This window comes from Bos taurus, chromosome 1 (genome assembly GCF_002263795.3).
Source record: "Bos taurus isolate L1 Dominette 01449 registration number 42190680 breed Hereford chromosome 1, ARS-UCD2.0, whole genome shotgun sequence".
Taxonomy (NCBI): Eukaryota; Metazoa; Chordata; class Mammalia; order Artiodactyla; family Bovidae; genus Bos; species Bos taurus.
Window position 1 is genome coordinate 71,306,090 of NC_037328.1, and position 24,077 is coordinate 71,330,166.

At 35.3% G+C, this 24,077-nt stretch overlaps 1 protein-coding gene across 3 annotated transcripts in view; it reads left to right on the forward strand.

The window, feature by feature from the left end:
- Nucleotides 1–24,077, forward strand: part of PAK2 (p21 (RAC1) activated kinase 2) — an 88,541-nt gene that overhangs the window by 48,312 nt on the left and 16,152 nt on the right. For all 3 annotated transcript variants that reach the window (XM_059881013.1, NM_001206727.1, XM_024984244.2), the window contains exons 3-12: nucleotides 10,393–10,493; nucleotides 10,822–10,969; nucleotides 12,500–12,531; nucleotides 13,468–13,575; nucleotides 16,221–16,353; nucleotides 17,745–17,808; nucleotides 19,485–19,533; nucleotides 20,018–20,130; nucleotides 21,580–21,697; nucleotides 23,761–23,860. In XM_059881013.1, the coding sequence (XP_059736996.1) occupies nucleotides 10,393–10,493; nucleotides 10,822–10,969; nucleotides 12,500–12,531; nucleotides 13,468–13,575; nucleotides 16,221–16,353; nucleotides 17,745–17,808; nucleotides 19,485–19,533; nucleotides 20,018–20,130; nucleotides 21,580–21,697; nucleotides 23,761–23,860 (966 nt within the window). The remainder of the gene's footprint in view (nucleotides 1–10,392; nucleotides 10,494–10,821; nucleotides 10,970–12,499; nucleotides 12,532–13,467; nucleotides 13,576–16,220; nucleotides 16,354–17,744; nucleotides 17,809–19,484; nucleotides 19,534–20,017; nucleotides 20,131–21,579; nucleotides 21,698–23,760; nucleotides 23,861–24,077) is intronic.

Consider the following 24,077-nt stretch of genomic DNA (forward strand, 5'->3'; position numbering starts at 1 on the left):
TCTAGAGATATTAATTTTATTTTACTCAAACTTACATCCCTTATTGTTGTCCTTACTAAACAGACAGCTAATATTTTTATTTAAAAAAGACTTTAAGGTATCTTCAGTTATTCATTATTGGTTTTAATCAATGTCACTGCAAAAATTAAGAAAATTAGAAATTATACATTTTGTATAACAACTTGACTGAAGAAATCTTTTTTTCATATCCCTGCTAATTTTCATAACTCACTTTGTGAGTTATCAGAGACTCCTTGATAAGCAAGGCAGATGGTGTCCCTGCCGTGATGGTACCCCTGCCATGATGGTACTCATAAAAAACTACAACATACAATTACAAACTGGAAAGTGATAATCAGGATAGAATAAAATGTCATTTCTGGAAAGGCTTCCTAAAGAAGTGATGTTACAGCTGATGACTAAAGGATGAGTAAGTGAAAATAGGAGAATTTGGGTAATTAAAAACTGTGTCCTATGCTTAGAAAAGCGTTTCAGTGGCCCAGCACATTTGTGGAGCTGAATACAGTCAAATGTGATTTGAAAGCAGAGAAGAAGAGAAAATAATAGCATGGTGTATGCTGGAAACTCAGATAGCAGAAGAGGCTAAAGAGGTAAGCAGGGAGCAGGTCATAAAGGGCCTTGTAATCCATGCTACAGAGCTCACATTTTACCCTGTTTCCTGGGGAACCATTACAGAAGTTTAAACAGGAGAAAGACCTGGTCACATTTCTGTCTTACATAGGCAAGACTAGTAGTGTCTAGAAAATAGATTTTGTTGGAGGTCTAACACTGAAGTTGGAGACTAGTTAGGAGGATTTTGCAGTAGTCCAGGTGAGAAATAGGCTTAACAAGTTGAGTAGTTTTGATAATGAAAATGGCAACGAGCCATCGTCTTTGCTTATCTTTAAAAACTCTATTCATTTAGCTAGTGTTGAGTGGTATGTGTGTTTATAAACTAAAGCAATTTTCATGTCTAATTATTCAACCTATATGCACTTTCACCTCTAGTTGATTTTGAAGATGAGAGGCTTAGAACTGTAAATATTCTTTCTGGTCTAAAGATGTAATTCTGAGATTAGTAATAGTAGTCCATACGCCTCTGCCTATTGCGTAGAGAATACTCTTCTACTTGATGGTACAAGTTAGGTCACCAATTTGAAGTTGTTCTGGATCAAAAGAACAAAGGGGTAATCACTGATTCTGTTAAATAGAAAAGTCTTCCTTTTAAAGAAATGGAGGATTTTTTAGTTTTAGACTCTAGCCCAAATGTAGCCTATAAGGTGTTGCCTCTTAGGATGTGGTAGTAGCATACTTAGGATCTTCTGTGCAGTACATCACTTGGGGTTCCCACCTCTTAGCTGAAGGATGCTGCCTGCCTGCTTGTTTTACTGTCTCATGAAGTTGAAAAATAGCTCCAAGAATCTTTTTTTCTCCAGTACACTCCAGTAAGATGTGCACTTTCATTAAAAGAAGTTTCTTTCCCTGGTCCATTACTTCCCATCAAGTGACCCAGTTGCTGGGTGGATGTCCTGCAGATAGATGATTGTGGGTTTTCTTGTTGTTGGTCCTGTAGATCTTGGATTCCAGAGTTATAAAACAGTGATTCTGTTTACATAGAAATAACCTTCCAGCATATTGTTTGATTTGAAACATGCTTCAGTATCTTTTTCTTTTAGATAACTTTTTAATATTCTTTTTTTCTCCTATTAGAACTACTAACATACAGGGAGTGTTTGTGTGTATGTGTTATATTAAAACCAATTAAACAGATGTTTAAGGTATTGTGCTTTTAAGTTCTGCTTAATCATTTTCACTCCTTTCCTGAAATTCATTAGTCTGTACTCCTAATATTAATATATAAGAAACTTTATATTAATTATCTCTAAATTTTTCAGCATTCCCAAGTTGAAAAATATTTTAAAGGTGCTAAGTCTGACTCAGTTTAGGAATTCACCCCTGAACCAATATAATTGGCTGGAAGTGTGTGGGATACTAGGGCTGATGTGGCTTGAATAAATGCCTACCTTCGACCAGTCATCTGTAATCATGATCATATGAGAAAATAGCATTTTTCTCAACTACATACACATCAGAAGTGGAATGCTGAGCAGATTTTTTAAAAAGAAGAAACAAATATTTTTATAAAGTGCAAAAAAATTGTGTGTTTTTCTGTCCACAATTCACAGCCATATAAAAAGTCAACTGTTGGGACTTCCTTGGTGGTCCAGTAGATAAGACTCCACACTCCTGATACAGGAGGCTGGGTTCAATCCCTGGTCAGAGAACTAAGATCCCTCATACCATAAATAAGTCTGTGTGCTGCAGCAGAGACCCAGCGCAGCCAAAATAAATAATAATAATTTAAAAAGTCAACTCTTAGTTTATAGTTGATTAAAAAATAATTTCCTCCTATATGCAGGATGCCAGGTTAGAAGTCGAAGGACATAAATCAAAAAGTAGAGAGCATGACCTGAGATTATCCACTGCCTAGTAGAAATGAGCAATATAACTGTGCGTTTCAGTAAAGGTAGTATAATTTATATTAGACTTAACAGTTGCATTTCCCTCTGGTCCTTTGCACAGCCAATATGCCCTGTCCTCCTACCATAGCCTATTAGGAGAATCTTCTGGTAAAACATGGCAGATTGACCACATGCACCTATTTACTGTCCCTCCCCAGACATGACTAAAATGAGAGTAAAAAAAAGAATTATTTTTTCTATCACAAGGGCAAAGAGAATGAGAGAGGAGATGGTAGTATACAAGAGATTTAATACATATTTGGAAGAGTAAAGTGGAGAAGCACTAACTAAGCAGAACAGAGGAAGACATTAATCCTAAGCATTTGTAGAAGGGAATGTTTATAAGAAGTGAACCAGTTCCCTTTGTAAAAATCTCAGAAGCTCAGGATTTAGAGGTACACAGTGGTGTGTGTAGGGGAGTGGGGGTTTGTGTAATACATAGGGTGAAAATGGAGAATAAGTTGATTATCTATTGGGTTGGCTGATATCTATGGGGTTAGTTTGGTTTTTTTCTGTACAGTGGCTTTACTGGTGCTTAGTGACCTCTAACTTCATTTGTAACAGTTTTGTTGGATTGTATTGTGACAGCTGTCATATCAGCATGCATTTAAAAAAACTTTTCAAGGGCTTAGCTGGTAGTCCAGTGGTTAAGAGTTTCCCTGCCAATGCAGGGAACACAGATTCCATCCCTGGTTCAGGAAGATCTCACATGCCTCGGCAACTAAGCCCGTGTGCCACAACTACTGAGCCAGTGCTCTAGAGCCTGCGAGCCACAACTGCTGAAGTCTGCACACCTAGAGCCTGTGCTCCCCCACAAGAGAAGCCAGCACAGCAAGAAGCCTGCACACAGCAACAAAGACCCAGTTCAGTAAATAAGTAAATTATTAAAAAATAAATAAGTAAATTATTTAAAAAATTTTTTAAAAACCTTATCAAAATTGGTGAATTTTTATGTAGCCATTTTAATATTGAAAATGGAAAGAAAAAAGCAACATTTTTGGCATATTATGCTTTATTATGTAAAGAAAGGTAAAAATGCAACTGAAATGCAAAAATTAGATTTGTATAGTATATGGAGAAGGTGCTATGACTCATCAAACATGTCAAAAGTGGTTTGCGAAGCTTCATCCTGGAGATTTTTTCCCTGGACAATCATCCGTAGTCCTATAGACCAGTTGAAGTTTTTAGTGATCAAATTGAGATATTAATTGAGAACAGTCAACATTGCATCTTGTGGGAGATAGCCAACATATTCAAAATATCCAAATCAAGTGTTGAAAATCATTTGCACCAGCTTGGCTATGTTACTTGCTTTGATGTTTGGGTTCTATGTAAGTTAAGTGAAACGAACCTTCTTGACCATATTTCTGCATGCAATTCTCTACTTAAACATAATAAAAGCATTTCATTTTTAAAACAAGTTGTGAAAGTGGATATTGTACGAGAGTGTGAAATGGAAGATTGTGGGACAAACAAAATGAACTACCACCAGCCACACCAGAGGTTGGTCTTCATTCAAAGAAGGTGATATTGTGTATATGGTGGGATTAGAAGGGAGTCCTCTATTATGAGCTCCTTCTGGAAAACCAAATTACTAAATCCAACAAATATTGCTCCCAATTAGACCAACTGAAAGAAGCACTCGATGAAAAGTGTCCAGAGTTAGTCAACAGAAAATGCATAATCTTCCATCTGGGTAACAAAATCCCATGTTTCTTTGATGAGCATACAAAAACTGTTGAAGCTTGGCTGGGAAGTTCTGTTTCATCGTCTGTGTTCACCACTCATTGCACCTTCCGATGTCCCATTTCTTTCAGTCTTTGCAAAATTCTCTTAATTGAAAAGATTTTCAATTCCCTGGAATATTCTAAAGGTACCTGGATCAGTTCTTTGCTGAAAAAGATAAAAAGTTTTGGGAAGATGAAATGATGAAGTTACCAGAAAAATAGCAGAAAGTAGTAGAACTAAATGGTGAATTTTTTGAATACACTGTTCAATAAAGTTCTTGGTGGAAGTGAAAAACGTGTCTTTTATTTTTACTTAAAAAAAACCAAAGGAACATTTTGACCAACCAACATATAGGATGTTTTGAAGGCCCTCAGGGCCCCTTCTTTATTCCACAGTCATGAACTCCATCCTCTGGAAGAACAGAAAACAAAATGATATATACATTTATTTGAGGAGAATTAAATCTGAGAGGCTCCTTATTGTCAGAGGAGTCAGAAAGAGGTATAGAATGAAAAAAGCAGATTCAAGAAAGGTGACATACTGAACTCTTCTTCTGCCCTGCTTTTAGAGCACTTGTACTTTGAGTCAAAGCCCTCAGACAGAGACTGAAAGATTTTTCTCTGGATAAACAGAATGTCCTGGGGAAAATAATTTGGATACTCCGCACACATCTTTAATGAAAACGCTTACTTATCTCCAAGTTAACTTTTTAAATACTTTTTGTGCAAAGGATCAGTAGCTATCTTAACCCAGTTCTCTCTGACATCTAATGAGTCATGATGCGCCCGTATCTTTATCTCCTTTTCCTTAGGCCTCAGGACGTTCCTTCTGCTCCTGCGTTTTGCTTAGAAGAGGACAGTTTTTAAAGCTATAAAAAACCCTTAATATAAGAGTTCAAAACAACAGGGGATAAAACAGGAATGTAGAAGAAACAGCCAGGGAAAGAACCCAGCCTATACACACACAAACTATATGATCTTCAAAGAGAAAAAGTGCGTCCGCAAAATGGGAAAAGTATTCTCAGATAAAAAATGGTCAGAGAACAATGAGAAGTAATTCTTAGAATATCAGCAGTTAGGATTACCAGCGTAAACAAAAGAGCAATAGTCAAAGGATTAGAAGATAGTCAAGAAAAATTTCCCAGTTAAAAGTTCAAAGATGGAAAATAGGAGAGAAAAGATAACACTTACAAGATTAGACCAAAATGCCCTGATCTAACTATAATAATCAGCTCACTGATTCATACCTAAAAGGATCAAGTGTTTCTAAACTCTCTCCTATATGTGTAGATAGCTAAGAATCACCTATCTATGTCCCAGAACAAAGTGCACAAATATTTATTTATAGGAATACAAAAATACCTACACCTATCAAGGAAAAAAGTCAGTGTTTGGTACCTCGTTGACATTTTTCAGGCATGCAAAAACCCATAATTAGTACAATCCATCAATTGAAATCAATCCTAAAATGACACAGATGATAGAATTAGTAGACGTGGACATTAAAGTGTTAAATAATTATATCCATATGTTGAAGAACCCAAATGAAAGATTCAGCATATTAAGAAGCAAAGGGAGAGAGAAAAAAGAACAAATCAAAATTTTAGAGTTGGAAAATATACTGGACAAAACTAACAATAGACTAAGTATCACAGAATAAGATTAGTGTATTTGAAAACCATAGCAACAGAAACCATCCAAAGTAAAATTTAGAGAAAAAAGACTGAAACAAAAGTAAATATCCATGGGACAGTTTCAGGCAGACTAATAACTGAAGTCTCCAAAGGAGGGAAAGGGGAGACGTTAAAAAACAACAAAGCAAGAACTTAAAGATCTATTGTATAGTACAGGGAACTCTACTAAGCACCCTGCAATGACCTGTATGGAAAAAGAATCTAAAAAAGGAGTGGAGATGCACTTTGGTGTACACCTGAAACTGACACAGCATTGTAGACCAGCTATCCTCCAGGAAAAGTTATTTTTAAAAAAACTTTAAAAAATGGCGGATTCCGTATCCCCCAAATTTAATGGAAACTATAAACCCACAGATTCAAGAAGTTCAGTGAATTCTGAACGAACACAGGAAAAATGATGAAAACTACATAGAGGCACATGATCATTGTTTAAAATCAGTGGTAGAAAATCTTAAAAATGTCCAGACCTTAGGCTCAATTGTCTGTGAAACTGAAACTGCTCTAGAAAAGTAGGAGGTTTTAAAAAATGCTTGTTGTTATAAACAACAACAACAACAAAAACTGTCAGAAAGAAAAGACACATAGAGGAAAAAACTACAATAGACTTTATGTAAGCAACAATGCAGCCAGAAGATAAGGAGCAACATCTATAAAGTACTGAAAGAAAAAAAAAATTGTCAGCTTAGAATTGTGTATCCTGTGGAAATACCTTCTAAAACAGAAGGGGAAAGAAAACTTTTAAATGTATAAAAGTTGAAAGAAGTTAGCATACCTACACTGTAAGAAATGTTAAACCTAATCCTTCAGGCAGAAGGAAAACGATGCCAGATGGAAATGTGCATCTGCATAAAGAAATGAAAATCATTGGAAATGGTAAATGTTTTTTCTTATCTAAATTTTTTAAAATGATAATTGAATTTTTAAGAAATGAAGCACTGATACATGCTTTCACATGAATGAACCTCAAAAGGTAAAGTGAAAAGAGTCATTTGCAAAAGACCACATATTGTATAAGAAACAGCCAGAATAGGCAAATCTTCGGAGGTAAGGAGTAGATTAGTGGCTGTTCAGAACTGGGACAGAGGCGAAGGGAGCAACTGGAAGTGATGACTAACGTGTACAGGTATTTCTTGGGGATGATGAAGATGTTCCAAAGCTATGTTGTGGTGATGATTGCACAATTCTGTAAATCTACTAAAACCCAGTAAATTGTATAACTTAAGTAGGAAAACTTTATGGTATATAGAAAATTATAGCTTAAAAAAACAAAACAGACAAAAGGTAATTATAAAAAATACATAGTTAATTCAAAAGAAGAAGGAAGTGAAAACAGAATAGAGACCATTAGAAAACAAAAGGATGATGGGTTTAAACCCAGCTGTAGCAGTCATATTAAATGTAACTGATCTAGACACCTCGTTTAAAAGGCAAAGAATAACAGATTGCTAAAGCAGACCTAAGTATATACACAACCTATAAGAAATCCACTTTAAAAATATAAAGTCACAAAATAGGTTAAAATAAATAATTGCTTAAAGTATGCTAACAGTGAAAAGAAAACTGGACTGGCTATGTTAATGTCAGACGAAGTAGACTTGAGACCAAGAAATATTTCTCTAAATAGTTAAAGACTGAGGAATAAGTTATTTTATAATAATAATAGGATATATTCATCAAAATGGTTTAACAGAACTAAACATTTATGCACTTAATAGCAGAGTTTCAAATTACATGAAGTGAATAAAGAATTTCAAGAAGAAATAGACAAATACATTACAGTTGCAGATTCTAATACACTGCTCACTATAATTGATAGAACAAGTAGAAAATTGCTGAAACTATCAACCAACTTGACCAGTTTATAGAACATTCCATTCTTTTTAAGTGAGTGTGGAACATTAGCCAGGATATCACATTCTGTGGCCATTTTTAAAGTTTCAATAAACTTAGGAAGATTCAAATCACACAGTAAATCCTATGACCACCATGCAATTAAGTTAGAAATTAGTTCTCAACAGAAAAGATCTCTGGAAATATTTGGAAAGTAAATAAAAACACTTCCAAAGAAATTAAACATATTTAGAAATTAACATATTTAGAAAATATGTTAAGCTGAATGAAAATGAAAGTTTAAGACACCAGTATCTGTATGATACTGCTAAAGCAGTACTTAAGGACGTTTATAGTATTAAACCGGAGAAGGCAATGGCACCCCACTCCAGCACTCTTGCCTGGAAAATCCCATGGACAGAGGAGCCTGGAAGGCTGCAGTCCATGGGGTCGCTGAGGGTCGGACACGACTGAGCGACTCCGCTTTCACTTTTCACTTTCATGCATTGGAGAAGGAAATGGCAACCCACTCCAGTGTTCTTGCCTAAAGAATCCCAGGGATGGGGGAGCCTGGTGGGCTGCTGTCTATGGGGTCGCACAGAGTTGGAGACAACTGAAGTGACTTAGCATAGCATAGTATTAAACATCCATTTTAGAAAAGGAAAATTTCAAATCAGTGGTTTCAGTTAAGACATTTTAATAAGCTAGAAAGGAAGAGCAGGTGAGATCCTAAGTAAGTAGATTATTAAGAAATAATAAAAGTCAGTGTGTAAAATTAGTGAAATAAAAAATGCAGAAAAATCAATGAAATAAAAAGTTAATTTATTGAGAATACCAATAAAAATTGATAAAACATTTGACAAAATCCAATATTCATTTCTGATCAAAGCATTCAGCCAATTTGAAATAGAAAGAAATGCCTTTAACATTTTTGACAAACCTAGCCTGGCATCAAATTAGATGGTAAAATTAATGGCTTTTCCTAAGATCAGGAAAAATGTCCTGATTTCACCTTTCACCACTTTTATTCAGCAGTGTTCTAGCCAGTGCAAGAAAAAGAAATTAAAGGGAATCCAGAGTGGGAAGGAAGAAGTAAACCTGTCTTTATTCATCAGCAGCATAATTGAATTTTTTTAGCTAATCCTGTAATGAGCTACAAAAATGCTATTAGAACAAAAAGTAAGGCTTCATAGTAAGGTTTCAGGATACAAGATCAATATTTAAGAATGAATTATGTTTTTCTGTACCATCAATGAACAATTGAAAATAAAAATTTAAAGAACTGTACCATTTGCAATAGCATCAGACTTTTTGAAATACTGTGCCAGAAATCAGACAAAAGCAGTAACAGATCTGTACATTGATAAAACTATAAAACATTGCTGAGAGGAATGAAAAAAAACCTAAATAAATGGAGAGAGTCACTACTTTCATGGATTAGAAGATACAATATTGTTATTAAATCAGTTCTTCCTAGAATGATCTATAGATTCATTGCAGTCTTAATCAAAATCCCAGCAGACTTTTTAAAGAAATTATCAAACTTATTCTAAAATTCACATGGAAATGCAAAAGACCTAGAATGGAGCCAAACAATTTTTTAAAAAAGAAAAGGCTTATACTATATATTAATAGTTTCAATGCTTATTATAAAACTACAATAATCTAGTCTGATTGACATAAAGAGATTATTGCAACAGAGTTGAACATCCAGAAATAGACTTGTGTATATATATAATCAGTTGATTTTCAACAGTAGTTCAAAATGAGAAAGTGGCATTGACCTTCTAAATAGCAACACTGAGAATTAGAAGAAATTCAGAGGAGGGTGGTATTTTGGATCTAAATACATATACAATTAGTTGAGAGCTATCAGCTAAGGGTGTAGACCAAGAAGAAGAGAACATAGAATACAAAAAGTCAGTTCTAGCGCAGCATAAAAGTGAAGGGATGACCTGGGACTAATATCTCTGCCAGAAGTCTTGACATAAATTGCTGCAGAGTAAATAAGAGAATCTGAGAGCAAGGTGGTTAGGTGGAGGAAAAATATGGAACTGATGTGTTTGAATTTACAGAGATAGGTGTGTGGCAGAAATGTAAAAATAATTGGTAGAACCACAGAAAAACTGGGAAATCTTAAAATGTAACAGTTATTAACATCAATAAAAAGGAAGAGTTACACACAAAAAAATGACATGGTCCTTGTAAACTGCCTGTTCACATGGTGTATGTTATCCATAATCATAGTAATGTAAATTGCTCTTGCTGGGTAAATACAGAAACAGGGCTCGATAGACTGTTTTCCAAATTGTTCAGTATGTGAAGTGTACTTCTTTATTAATGAGAGAAGCAATACTCTAAGGGACCGTCTCTTCTGTCCTGAGCACTTTTATTTAGGCCTGTTGTTGGGTCAGTCTGTGTTTCTTTAATCAGGACACTGGTTGACAATACCCACCCTACAGCCATGAGATTTCTATGCTTGATTTATCAGCTTCCTATCAGCCCGTGTTTTTAGGGAAAATCTCTTTTTTAGAATAATTTTGTTCCTAATCTGTTTGGGGAAGACTATAAACATGATTACGAGTACCTTTTAAAAGGCTTTTTTTTAATGCCTTCTAGGAAGTAAGAAGAAAGAGAAGGAAAGGCCAGAAATTTCTCCTCCGTCTGATTTTGAGCATACCATCCATGTTGGCTTTGATGCTGTTACTGGAGAATTCACTGTAAGTTTACCTAGGTGGAATGCATTTATAAAGCAGAGCTCAAGCTTTTCCTTCAGGTATTCTTTTCTGTCCACATGTAAACTGAATTCTTAGTGCTTTTCTCTTTGTACAGAAGTGTTTGTGGTTGGATGTGTCCTTTTCCTAGGGAGCTGAGGCTCTTGATTATAATTTGCAACATATATAGATTTAGAAAACTAGACCTTTTAAAATTTAGTCAAACCTGCAATTGTGTAGGTTGATTTGTTTTATATATTTTGTCACTTTGCTCTGGAAATTGGTCTTACTAGAGCAATTCAAAACAACTAATTTCTGAATATCTTTTCATTAGGGCATGCCAGAACAGTGGGCTCGATTACTGCAGACCTCCAATATCACCAAACTAGAGCAAAAGAAGAATCCTCAGGCAGTGCTGGACGTCTTGAAGTTCTATGACTCTAATACAGTGAAGCAGAAATATCTGAGCTTTACTCCTCCTGGTAAGACATCAGACCATGGTAACAGGCTCACTTAACTGGGATTGGAGAGTAAAGATTCTTCTGGAAGAATAAGAGCTAAGCTATGGTGGTTGTCTTTATTTTTTCCCCTGCATAGATCTGCCCTTTGTAAACCAATAGAGGGCAGCTCTTGTGTACAATATGGAGTCTGGAGATTATATTAATCTCTTAGTTTTGCCAAAAGTGGATATTTTGGCCTTTTGTTTATTGGTTTTTTCTCTTCCCTGCTTTTGAATGAGTTCCAGCAACAGATGGGAAAGAGGCTGATTTGCAGACATGTTCAAACTAGAAATATATTTATTGCTAGTGGGACAGGTTATTTTACTGTATATAAATGCACAGACTTTGAAATAAAAAATGTTTTCCACTCAAAAATTGAAAGCCATCACATGTATAAATATAAGCTTTGGAACTCAAAGAATTTATTCCTCAGATTTGGAATATCATCAGGTAGGAACTGGAGAATAGTGGATTTTTTTTTTTTTTAAGTTCATTTGTTCAAATAAGGACTAGAAAAAAAATCCATACATTACAATCAATTATTGTGTCTCGAATCTCTGTTATGTAGGCTTCCTGCCGTTACATTAGCACTCATGCTGTCTTTTCCTTACAGTTTATTTGTTAAAGAATCATTTGTCCTGTTTTCCCTCAGTGTGGATTTTGCTAATTACATCATGGGTTATCATTTAATGTTTCTTTCCCCTCTTAAGTCATACATGTAGTTTTAAGAAATAATATGATTGAGCTAAGATTATACATTTAGTTTTAATTGATTGTACTTATTTGGTTATATCCTTTTAGAACCAATAAGGTCCACTTGGTGTATTTAGACCTTTTTTACGTAGTCTAGTAGTACATCCTTAGCAAAAGGTCACATTTATTCCCAACTGCAATTAGTAAATGCAGTTAAATGAATAATGTATAAATGAATAATTTTTTTTAAATCAGTGTCTGAACAGAAAATGGTATGTTTGTGTGTTTGTGTATCTGGGCATTTTAAAGGATAATACAAAATTTGCTGTTCTAACTCCAGAATGAATATTGTGGTATTTAGACTTCATGAACTGTGGTTTTGCCTTCAGGGATTTGCTTTCATATTGATCAAAATTTATGTCAGTAATTTTCCTTTATACAATTACTGTTGGTTTCTCTAAGTTCCTTGATAGGCAGTTTGCTGGAGAAAAATATCATTATGAATAAACTTCTGTTTAGTTTCCAATAAAATTTTTTATTAAGGTATAATTTTATGCTCTAAAATTCACCCACTTGATGTTTGCAATTCAGTGACTTTTAGCAAATTTACAGAGTTCCATTAAATTTGAGGTTTATGGTCTTGTGTAAATTCTTATTTAAAAACTGATATTATTTTTCTTAAGTTTTAATTCAACTCAAAATGATACCAGTGTAAGAACATGTCACTTACTTTGCTTTTGTCTATTCTTCCTTTATTGTGTAAAAGTCATTTTATTTTTTGAATTGTTCACTTAGCATTATTTTCTCTTTTGTATTCAGAGAAAGATGGCTTCCCTTCTGGAACACCAGCAGTAAGTTAATATGTTATTTCTTATAGTTCTTCTTTTAAGTTACCCAAAACAAATCTTAGTTTTTATTTTACTTGCCAAAATAAATTACAGCCTTCAGAAATAACTACTTGATATGTACTTTTAGATAGGTACTTGATTAGTTGAGGAATCTTTGTTAAGCAAATAGAATTTCCTCCAATGATGCTTATAGTAACTAAAACTTATGATTGTTAGAGCAATTTAGTTACTTTTGATAATGTTTTCATGTATAACCATGAATACAAAGAACTTGCCAGCGTTTTCCTCTGGCACCGTCTTACCGAATCTAGACTATGGAAATATACTGAAGAATAAGAAGCCTGTCAGAATCTTCCGAGTTGTCTGAGACTTCATCTAAGTTACCATGTAAGCACAAACACCTCCTGCAAATAATAGCTGTTTTATTTTCAGTTCCTCAGTTTGGAGGAAACCATCTCCTGGAGTTATTTGAACACTATATGTAATAACATGTAAAATCCATATCTAGCACCCACCTTGCAAATAATACACTCTGTATAAAGGATAATGCCTTGCTCTTTTGCTTTGTTAGCCAACACTTTTTCTGGTGAATCAGGCTGTTTTAAATAACTGAAAAACTCTGACTTATACAAAGCCCAGTGGATTTTTGTTTTTGGTCTTAACAAATGAAGTGATTGTTTACTTTTTGGGCTTGCTTAAAGGATATAAAATTCTCTATATAGTATTCTCTCTTAAGAATACTTGGTATTTACTGTATACATTTGTTTCATAAACTTTTATTACCTTTAAAAATGATTAGATTAGAACAAGTAAGGTTTTATTGCTTTGAAGTGAGCTAGTAAATATATTTTCAAGTATGTTCAAAAAAGAGATAGTTGTATTTTCATCTATTGTTATGTTTGACTTGTCTCTCTTACTTTGCTTATATGATAAATGCAGCTGAATACCAAGGGATCGGAAACATCAGCAGTAGTAACAGAGGAAGATGACGATGATGAAGAGGCTCTTCCTCCTGTTATTGCTCCACGACCAGATCATACAAAATCAGTGAGTTTCTGATTAATGAACTGGGTTGTGTGTCTGTGCATATGAGTTTTAAAAAACAGCAGTCTGTATTTGATTTCCAGTGGTTTTTAAAAGGGTTTCCCAGTTGGCCTCAGTGGTAAAGAATCCACCTGCCAATGCAGGAGATGATCTCTGGGTCGGGAAGATTCCCTGGAGAAGTAAATGGCAACCCACTCCAGTATGCTTGCCTGGGAAATATCACAGACAGAGAAGCCTGGTGGGCTACAGTCCACAGGGTCACAAATAGTCGGACATGACTGAGCATACATGCATCAGATCAGATCAGATCAGTCGCTCAGTCGTGTCTGACTCTTTGCGACCCCATGAATCGCAGCACACCAGGCCTCCCTGTCCATCACCAACTCCCGGAGTTCACTCAGACTCATGTTCATCGAGTCAGTGATGCCATCCAGCCATCTCATCCTCTGTCGTCCCCTTCTCCTCCTGCCCCCAATCCCTCCCAGCATCCAGGTCTTTTCCAATGAGTCAACTCTTCGCATGAGGTGGCCAAAGTACTGGAGTTTCAGCTTAAGCATCATTCCTTCCAAAGAAATCCCAGGGCTGATCTCCTTCAGAATGGACTGGTTGGATCTCCTTGCAGTCCAAGGGACTCACAAGAGTCTTCTCCAACACCACAGTTCAAAAGCATCAATTCTTCGGCGCTCAGCCTTCTTCACAGTCCAACTCTCACATCCATACATGACCACTGGAAAAACCATAGCCTTGACTAGACAGACCTTTGTTGGCAAAGTAATGTCTCTGCTTTTGAACATGCTATCTAGGTTGGTCATAACTTTACTTCCAAGGAGTAAGCGTCTTTTAATTTCATGGCTGCAGTCACCATCTGTAGTGATTTTGGAGCCCAGAAAAATAAAGTCTGACACTGTTTCCACTGTTTCCCCATCTATTTCCCATGAAGTGGTGGGACCGGATGCCATGATCTTCATTTTCTGAATGTTGAGCTTTAAGCCAACTTTTTCACTCTCCACTTTCACTTTCATCAAGAGGCTTTTGAATTCCTCTTCACCTTCTGCCATAAGGATGGTGTCATCTGCATATCTGAGGTTACTGATATTTCTCCCGGCAATCTTGATTCCAGCTTGTGTTTCTTCCAGTCCAGCGTTTCTCATGATGTACTCTGCATATAAGTTAAATAAACAGGGTGACAATATACAGCCTTGACGTACTCCTTTTCCTATTTGGAACCAGTCTGTTGTTCCATGTCCAGTTCTAACGGTTGCTTCCTGACCTGCATACAGATTTCTCAAGAGGCAGATCAGGTGGTCTGGTATCCCCATCTCTTTCAGAATTTTCCACAGTTTATTGTGATCCACACAGTCAAAGGCTTTGGCATAGTCAATAAAGCAGAAATAGATGTTTTTCTGGAACGTTCTTGCTTTTTCTATGATCCAACGGATGTTGGCAATTTGATCTCTGGTTCCATGCACGATTTTTAAAAAAGTCCTCCTGCTGAAAATATTTTAATATGGGGGATTTAACTAGGAGATCTTTACCTAAATACCATTCATCAAAAAACTAGTTTTTTTGAAAATTAAAGTTGAATGGGTCTTTAAAAGTTAAAATGCATATTGTGTTTTCTTTTTGCATTACCCCATCTCTTCCAGAGACCTCATCTGTCTCTCTGCCTTTCTCTGTTTATCTCAGTGTAGAAAAGTACTAAGTCTAGAACTTGAACTTGGATCTTACCTCTTATCCAAAGCATGTATTTTATCTCCCATTTAACATTTCTGTTAAAACATTAGTATCATTCAAGAGGCTGCCAGGAGTGAAATTTCTAACAGATATGGGAGAATTTTAACAATAACAACATTTGACAGAGACAGCAGGAGTCCTGTCCTACTCCCTATACTAACAGAGGGTTGTGGTGAGGTGTTGGCACAGTAAACAGGTATAAAACTGACTGCCATTGTATCCTCATCGGTACAGGGCTCTATTTTCTTTACATTTATACTTGACTCTTTGAAATGAAATGATAGAAATTATATTTGTGTAAAAATTGTTGTGGGAATTAATAATAGTTAGGCTTCCCTAGTGGCTCAGATAGAAGAGAATCTGACTACAGTGCAGGACACTGGGTTCAATCCCTGTATCGGGAATATCCCCTGGAGAAGGAAATGGCGACCCACTGCAGTATTCTTGCCTGGAGAACTCCATGGACAGAAGAGCCTGGGGGGCTATAGTACATGGGGTTGCAAAGAGTCAGACATGACTGAGTGACTGACACTCACATTGCAACATCAGGATTTCCATTATTTTGCTCTTTATTTCTCTCTTTTAGAAAAATATGATTTTTAAAGTTGTATTTCTTTCTGCTTCATTTCTGGCACATTATTTTTTATCTGACTGCACTTAAATTTCATTTACAAATCTTCTGTTTTGCTATACAGCTTTTAACATATGTATATGATGTTCCTAAGAAAAATGTTTTACATTGCCTCTTAGTTACCAATCTTTAGTAAAACAAGTCTGAAAGTATTACTCTCATTCTTTAGAACACTGGAAACAACTTAGTTTTTGTCAAAAATCAAAGAACTGAATAGTGTGCCAGTTAAGAATACCTAAAAATATTTTTCTTCAAGTCTTAGTAATTAACTGTTTCTCTGCAGATTTATACACGATCTGTAATTGATCCTATTCCTGCACCAGTTGGTGATTCTAATGTTGATGGTGGTGCCAAGACTTCAGACAAACAGAAAAAGAAGGCCAAAATGACAGATGAAGAGATTATGGAGAAATTAAGTATGTTGCCTACATTTTACATTATTCTTAAATTATTAACAGCCCCTGAAACATTTGGCCTGGATGGGTCTTAATTTATACCTTATATTTTGGCTTAAATTGTTTTCTCCTAGGAACAACAGATTCAGTTAATGTAGTAAAGCCAAAATAATACTCTTCTTTGCCTGCTTATTATTATGTGCCGACTTGTGAGCAGTCTTTGCAATAGTCAGTATTTTGGGGAGCAATATTTCAGAGGGCCAAATCTAAGGGTCCTAATTGGAAACTTTATCAAAGGAAGTTTGTATATATTTATGCACACCTGTAGAATACAAAATGTCCCTAAATAACTAAACCAAATGTCTTATCTAGATAATATGTGTAAGCATAAAATGTATTTTTTTCCTCCATTTTCATCCATCAACTATCATTGGCCTGAATCAAGCCCTGGAAATAATACACACAGGCCAGAGAGAGGGTAGCAGTAGTATCTCATTATAAGTCTATAGCCACTAGAGTTGTATTAGGACACTGATCTGGAGGCATCAAGGAAAAATATTACAGATTGGATATAGGCTTGAGGCTGAGTACCTATATAAAATTGGTTTATTTTTGTGAATTTCTGGGATATGCCCCTCTCTCCTTTTACCTTGTGAAAGTTTAAGTGAAAATTTAGTGTGATTTTCTCATGCTTGGACTTAGTTATAATAAGACTATGTTAGGATTTTATGTACAAAATCATACCTTTTTTTTTTTTTTTTTAAACAAAATCCTAATTTTAAGACCTGTTTCTTAGTTGTGCTTTGTGAACTTTTCTTAAGCAGATGTATGATTAGTTTATATTAGAGTAATCTTTATAGTAATAAGTGATTTACTAAATATATTAAAAGATAGATATAGGAGAAGAGTTAGAAAAGCTATTAGGGTTTTTCATTTGGATATTTTATATATTTTTTTTTCTCATAGTAAGTAGTTTTGTAACTTACTGTTACCTTAATATTGATACATTTCAGTGGAGTATGAAAAGTAGGATGACCAACTTGTCCTCTCACCAGGATTTGACCGGTTAAGTTTTAAAACTTAACATGCCACATCCTAAGAACCCCCTGAGTCTCAGGAAAACTGGTATAGTTGGTCATTCTGTAATGTCATCATTTTTTAGAAAGTGTTAGGATAATCAAGACATTAGTTAGGAGGTCTAACCTTGTGGAAATAATGTATCTTCTTGCTTCTGTTACTTTTTAATTATTATTTCTTTTGTGTTTGAAGCATAGGTTATTTTTGAAACTTAGTGTTATGTATGTTCTAAAATCAGTGGGGTTTATTAAAAGAAATAATGTTATCAGAATTAGTTTACAATTTTAAAATACTTGACTGAGTTTCCAAATTTTTGTTGTTTTTGTTTAAAATAGGAACTATTGTAAGCATAGGTGACCCTAAGAAAAAATACACAAGATATGAAAAAATTGGGCAAGGGTAAGTATTTGTGACTGTATTAACAGAATATTCATTGTTTTCTAGATGTCCATCTTGATAGCTCTTTTGCTTACTGACATTGCACACTTACGGTGTTCTCTGAATAGTATTCTTGGATTTGTGTAAAAGTAATGAACTTATTTCTAGATGATATTGAAATACTGTACTACCTAGCAGTACATTGCTGCTTCTTAAGTGTGATTTCACATTGGTGGTAAGAGATTAGATGGGTGGGGAAATTGTCCAGCAAATATTTAAAGGACAGTAAGAAAATTTACTACAAGTTTATAGTGTTTTCTTTGTTTAAATGCATTTTAGTCACATCATGAGTATGAATCCTTAATTCTACTGCCCTTCTGATGTTGTTCAATAGTTTGTATTTTTAATAATTATTATTTGTTTCTTTATTTATGGCCATGCCATGTGACTTATGGGATGTTAGTTCCTGACCAGGGATCAAATCCAGGTCTCCCACTGTGGAAGCTCAGAGTCCTAACCACTGGCCTCTCAGGGAATTCCCAATAATTTGTATTTTAAAACTATGCTAACTGAAATTTTTTCTTCTCTATTGCTTGAGAGCAAATGAACATCTTGAATTCTTAATGTTACTTCTGGAAAGTATTCTGTAAGTTTTGACAGTGAGCTTAAGTCTTTTTGAAAACTTAACGAATTTCCTTTTAAAAGTAAAATTTAATTGCACTTCTGGTTTTAATAACAAAAAAATTGAAAATCATGTTTGTATCCTTGAGCCTGATAATGGATAAATAAATAGTAGTATGAAAAAGTGGAGAAGGCAATGGCACCCCACTCCAGTACTCTTGCCTGGAAAATCCCATGGATGGAGGAGCCTGGTAGGCTGCAGTCCATGGGGTCGCTAAGAGTTGGACACGACTGAGCGACTTCACTTGCACTTTTCACATTCATGCATTGGAGAAGGAAATGGCAACCCACTCCAATGTTCTTGCCTGGAGAATCCCATGGACAGAGGAGCCTGGTGGGCTGCCGTCTCTGGGGTCACACAGTCGGACATAACTGAAGCGACTTAGCAGCAGCAGCAGTATGAAAAAGTGAAAGTGATGGTTGCTTAGTCATGTCTGACTCTCCAACCCCTTAGACTATAGTTCTCAACTCAGTGTTGAATCAGAAAAGCAAATTATAGGAAAATACGTAAAATGAAATAATTTATATGAAGTTTTAAAAATACATTAAATATCTTCTGTAGTGGTACACATCTGTGTCCTTAGTAAAGTATAGAGAAACATGTGGCAATTATGCACATTGAATACAGAGTGAATGTCCAGCACAGGTTACTTTGGGGAAGAGGGCGGATGCCTTTGGAAAGGCCACATAAGAACCTTTAAATTTGTTTGTAGTTCTTTGTTTCTTAAGAAGGGAAATAAATCCATGAGTATATGTTACTGATTTCTTCTTGTCTGATCTTTTTACTATGTTTTTGTAGGTCTGAAATTTATGACAAATTTCTAATATAAGTTTTAGCCACAAGGATTACCTCTTTCTTACTCTTCCCCTCTTTGTTTTTGCTTTTACCTTTTTTAAAGATGTTCTGTCTTCAGTGTTCTTTAACCCCCTTCCAGTTGTTTTGAGAATAAAGTCTTTGGATGTTAATGAGAATGATTTAGAAATCTTAAATCTGCTTGTGTCTTTTTTTTCCCTAGGGCTTCTGGCACAGTTTTCACTGCTACAGATGTGGCATTGGGACAAGAGGTAAGCAATTTTTTCCTACTTCTGGGTGTTACCATTAGCTTTTACTATAGGCAGAACCTAGATCTGCCTGTGAATAATCAATGAGGAATTTCTTTTTCAGTTGAATATGTTGAAGGATTGCTCTAGAGAATTTTATAGTATCTTCCTTACTGAGGGGGAAAAAAGAAGTAATTAATTATGTGTTTAGTTTCACAAATAAATATTTTAAAAACTATTTTCCTAGTTTGGATGAAAAGAGGATTAATTTCTGGCACTGGACTGACCTTGGGTTTAGATTTCAAGAGAAATCCGAAAATACTAGGGCTTCTGTATTACAAAGAATTGTGCATAGGCAGTGTGGAAGTTAAAGCACTGCCTATGAGTAAATTGTAATCTCACTGAATAGGATGTATGTAATAAATTAGATGATTAACTTATTAGTGTTTATGATTTTCTAAGAGAATTAGGAAGCTTGTTCTGATTTTTTTTCCTGTTTCCACCATAGGTTGCTATTAAGCAGATTAATTTACAGAAACAGCCAAAGAAGGAATTGATCATTAATGAGATTCTGGTGATGAAAGAATTAAAGAATCCCAACATAGTTAATTTCTTGGACAGGTAAATAGAAATATTTCTTAAACATTGGGAGAAAAATGGTTTTGGAGATTAGCCAGACTAGGGTTGAGTGTCAACACTGAAAAGTAAACTCAAAGTAGGGAGAGAGGTGAAAATAGCATGTTACAGTTTGTGATCTTAGTCAGTGAGTCATGTCTGACTCTTTGCGACCCCATAGACGGTAGCCCGCCAGGCTCCTCTGTCCTTGGGGATTCTCCAGGCAAGAATACTGGAGTGGGTTGCCATGCCCTCCTCCAGGGAATCTTCCCAACCCAGGCATTGAACCCAGGTCTCCCACATTACTGGCACATTCTTTACCAACTGAGCCACCAGGGAAGCCCATGTTACAGTTTAGAAGGTCCCTTTTCTACTTAGGTATCAGTTGGCAATCAAGAGAAGGCAGTTAAATGGAGGACACTGCTACTAGTGCTCATAACAAGTCCAAATGATCAGGAGCAGAAACACTAAGGAAAGATTGGCTGTGATTCATGTCTTGATACAGAGGTGATTGACCGCTCAATTTTTAAACTTTCAGGTCAATTTTATTTCAGATTTTGTCTTGGAAAAATAACATGTTTATCAAAACCTCATATAATTTAGGAATTGATGTCAAATAACAGAACAAAAAGTAGAAGAGAAAATTATGTATTTTACAGCCTTTGTTTTTTTGGCCACACTATGCAGCATATGGTATTTTAGTTCCCTGCCCATGGGTTGGCAGTGAGAGTACGAAGTCCTGATCACTGGGCCAAAAGGAAATTCCCTTACAACAGATTTGTTTTTAAAGCAGGATGTCTATGTGAATGAAAGAAGAATAGTAGAAAAATAAGTGAGAATTACAATAGTGATTGTGTTGGAGATAGGGAACTATAGGTGATTTTTTTTAATTTCCGTATTTAAATTTGTTTTGAATGGATTAAGAGAAAACATACTTTTAGACTTTAGGCCTACCTCTGGAGACCATGTTCATAGAAATAAACTTTCCAGGTACATTTCTCTGCTTTTTAACAAGTCAGTAAAGCATGGGTGGTTAAGGTAAGCCATAAGCTTTGGAACCAGTTGTGTTTAGTTTCAGATTCTGGTTCTGTCACCTACTGGCTATGTGACCTTGTATGAGTTACCAAACCTTTCCAGGTCTCCATCTCCTGGAAGCCTCCATCATCTGGAAGTTCATACCATACAGGGTTATATTAACTGGAATAATCTATGTACACACTCAAGTTAGAATTGTGGGTAAATTTTAAAGTGATTTAGGAAAATCATAATGACCTTCTGTTGCTTTTCTGTGCTGTTACAAAGCACCTTTTCAGTGTTCTTCCTAGCTATCAAAGCTACCAGCTTTCTGGGCTGTTTTTTTTTATCAGGGTGTCTAATAATTGAAATCTTCAATATAGAGCACCATGTATTTAGAAGAAGTGAAAGTGTGGATGTATTTTGTCTGTTCTCTTTTAGTTACCTGGTGGGAGATGAATTGTTTGTGGTCATGGAGTACCTGGCCGGAGGATCCCTTACTGATGTTGTCACAGAGACATGCATGGATGAAGCCCAGATAGCTGCTGTGTGCAGAGAGGTGAGTTTGCTCCCTTTTTGATAAGTTACAGTAACATGTGGTTAACCGAGTTGAAAAAAGGGAAATATTTATTTATTCAAGTAGGATACTTTTGAGGGTAAGAGGGGGTGCCATTAAAAATATACCACTCAACAGTGGAAGCACGGACAAAGTGGCACACATCTTCTCCCTAGGTATGTATTAATGTCTGCTTGTGGATTTATTGATTTCCTTAAAGGCGACCAATGAAATGATATTCATTAATGAATTTTGAGACACACTGTTTGTTTAGGCCAGTAGAATTCTGTCACATTGCCTACATCTAAGCCAAAAATGAGCCTTTCTGTCTTCCATGTAATCTTTTTCCTGTGGATGAAACTTAGGTTAATGAGATTGTCATTAAAACTGAGACACTACTTGGAATCCTAGGAATCATTATCACAAAGGACGAAATTGTGACAGTTCTTACAACTGTTATGTTTCCTGTGATTAGGCTTCCCTCATTTTTACAGTGAATTATAAGTAAATTATAACCTTTGTTCATGTAAGAACAATATATGTGATGTTTTTCTTTTTTCGTCTTTTATTTGGCATTTTTTTTTAAAAAAATATTCTTCGAAGATTTTAATTCTGGTGTGGTTATGCTTCATTTAATGGATATTCCTCCTGATTGTTTCAGGAAGGATGGAAATAAGAACTTTTTAATAGTTTTAAATATGATAGTTTAATAATATATCCCTTAACAATGAATGTTTGAAAAAATGAAGAATGTTTGGTCACTTAAAAGTTGATAAGAACAAGAATTTATTTATACTTAATTTGTTTTTCTAATAATTTTTGTCATAATTGGTGTAAAGTTATTTTAAGAGTTCCTCTATTTATTCCTAATTGGTATAAGGTTATTTTAAGAGTTCTTCTGTTTATTCCTACAAGTATTTTTCTGGGGATTTATTCTTTTCAGAAATCTGCTTAAATGCTTGGTAAATGTGACGCAGTACTAGTTTTTTTCTTTGAGTAGTGCAGTGTTTTGAATGAAATTTTTAGTTGTAAAGATGTACAGACTTCATTTGTTGTTCTACTTTAATGTGGGTAAGAAATAAAAACATAGCTTTTTCCAAGTTACAATTTATATGCGGTTTACATTAAAAAATCTTAGCAAGCAGATTTAAAAAATTTAACCTCATTCTGTTTTTAAGGAAGTGAGAGTACTTTTTCTGCTCTTTTGACTCAGTGCTTTCTGAAATATGGCATAGTATCTAGGATATGGATATAGCTTTATATGAAACCTACCATAGAAGAAAGGAAGAAAACATTTTACATCATACTGAAGAACTGGAAAGAACCAGACTACCCAGTGTCTTATATTGATTAGACTTCTGAGTATCTCAGATTCAGATAGGAATGATTACAAGTTTATCCTTTACTGTTGAAAGTGAAAAGTGTTAGTCACTCAGTCACGTCCGATTCTTTGCAACCCCATGGATTGTGGCCTGCCAGGCTTCTCTGTCCTTAAAATTCTCTAGGCAAGAATATGGGAATGGGTTGCCATTTCCTCCTCTAGGGGATCTTCCTGACCCAGGGATCGAACCTGCATCTCCTGTGGCTCCTGCTTTGGCAGGCATTCTTTACCACTGAACCACCTGGGAAGTCCCCATTACTGTTGAAATGATATGTAAAAAGGCTTGTGCATGTTTACCAAGTGCTGTGTACCTTTAGACGTTTAAATTTAAACCTGAACAGGCCTAGAAATCATATTGACCCGCCCATTCATTTCAAAATGAGAACATTGAAGACTAAGTGATATTCTTATGGTATTAAATAACCTGTGGCAGAAATAAGACTAGATAAGACATTATTTAATAGTTGTTTCTGGATAAGACCAGAGTAGGAAGAGCAGGATCTAATTATTTAAGGTGTCTTATTTTTGTAACTTTGCATGTGACAGAATTTTTTTTCTCTGTAAATGTATTATTAGAGTGTCTTCTACTAGATACTAGAGGTGGTACTCAGGTAAATAGTGTATGTGAATTTCCCTTAGACTTTTCAGGGACTATTTCATTGATACGTGTTTTTCTTCTGTTCAGTGTTTACAGGCATTGGAGTTTTTACATGCTAATCAAGTGATCCACAGAGACATCAAAAGTGACAATGTGCTTTTGGGCATGGAAGGATCTGTTAAACTTAGTGAGTAATACGTGAATAGATAACATTTATATGTTACTTATAATTTTCTGCATTTTGTTTAAGTAAAAACTCTTTCCTGCTATTAACGTTTTTATGACAATACATGGAGTGGGGGAGAATAGTAGTAAAAAGATATGGACCATCAGCTGGACAGCTTGAGTTTAAATAGTGGATCTACTGCTACTTGCTGAATAATTTGGGGTGGAATTATGTAATC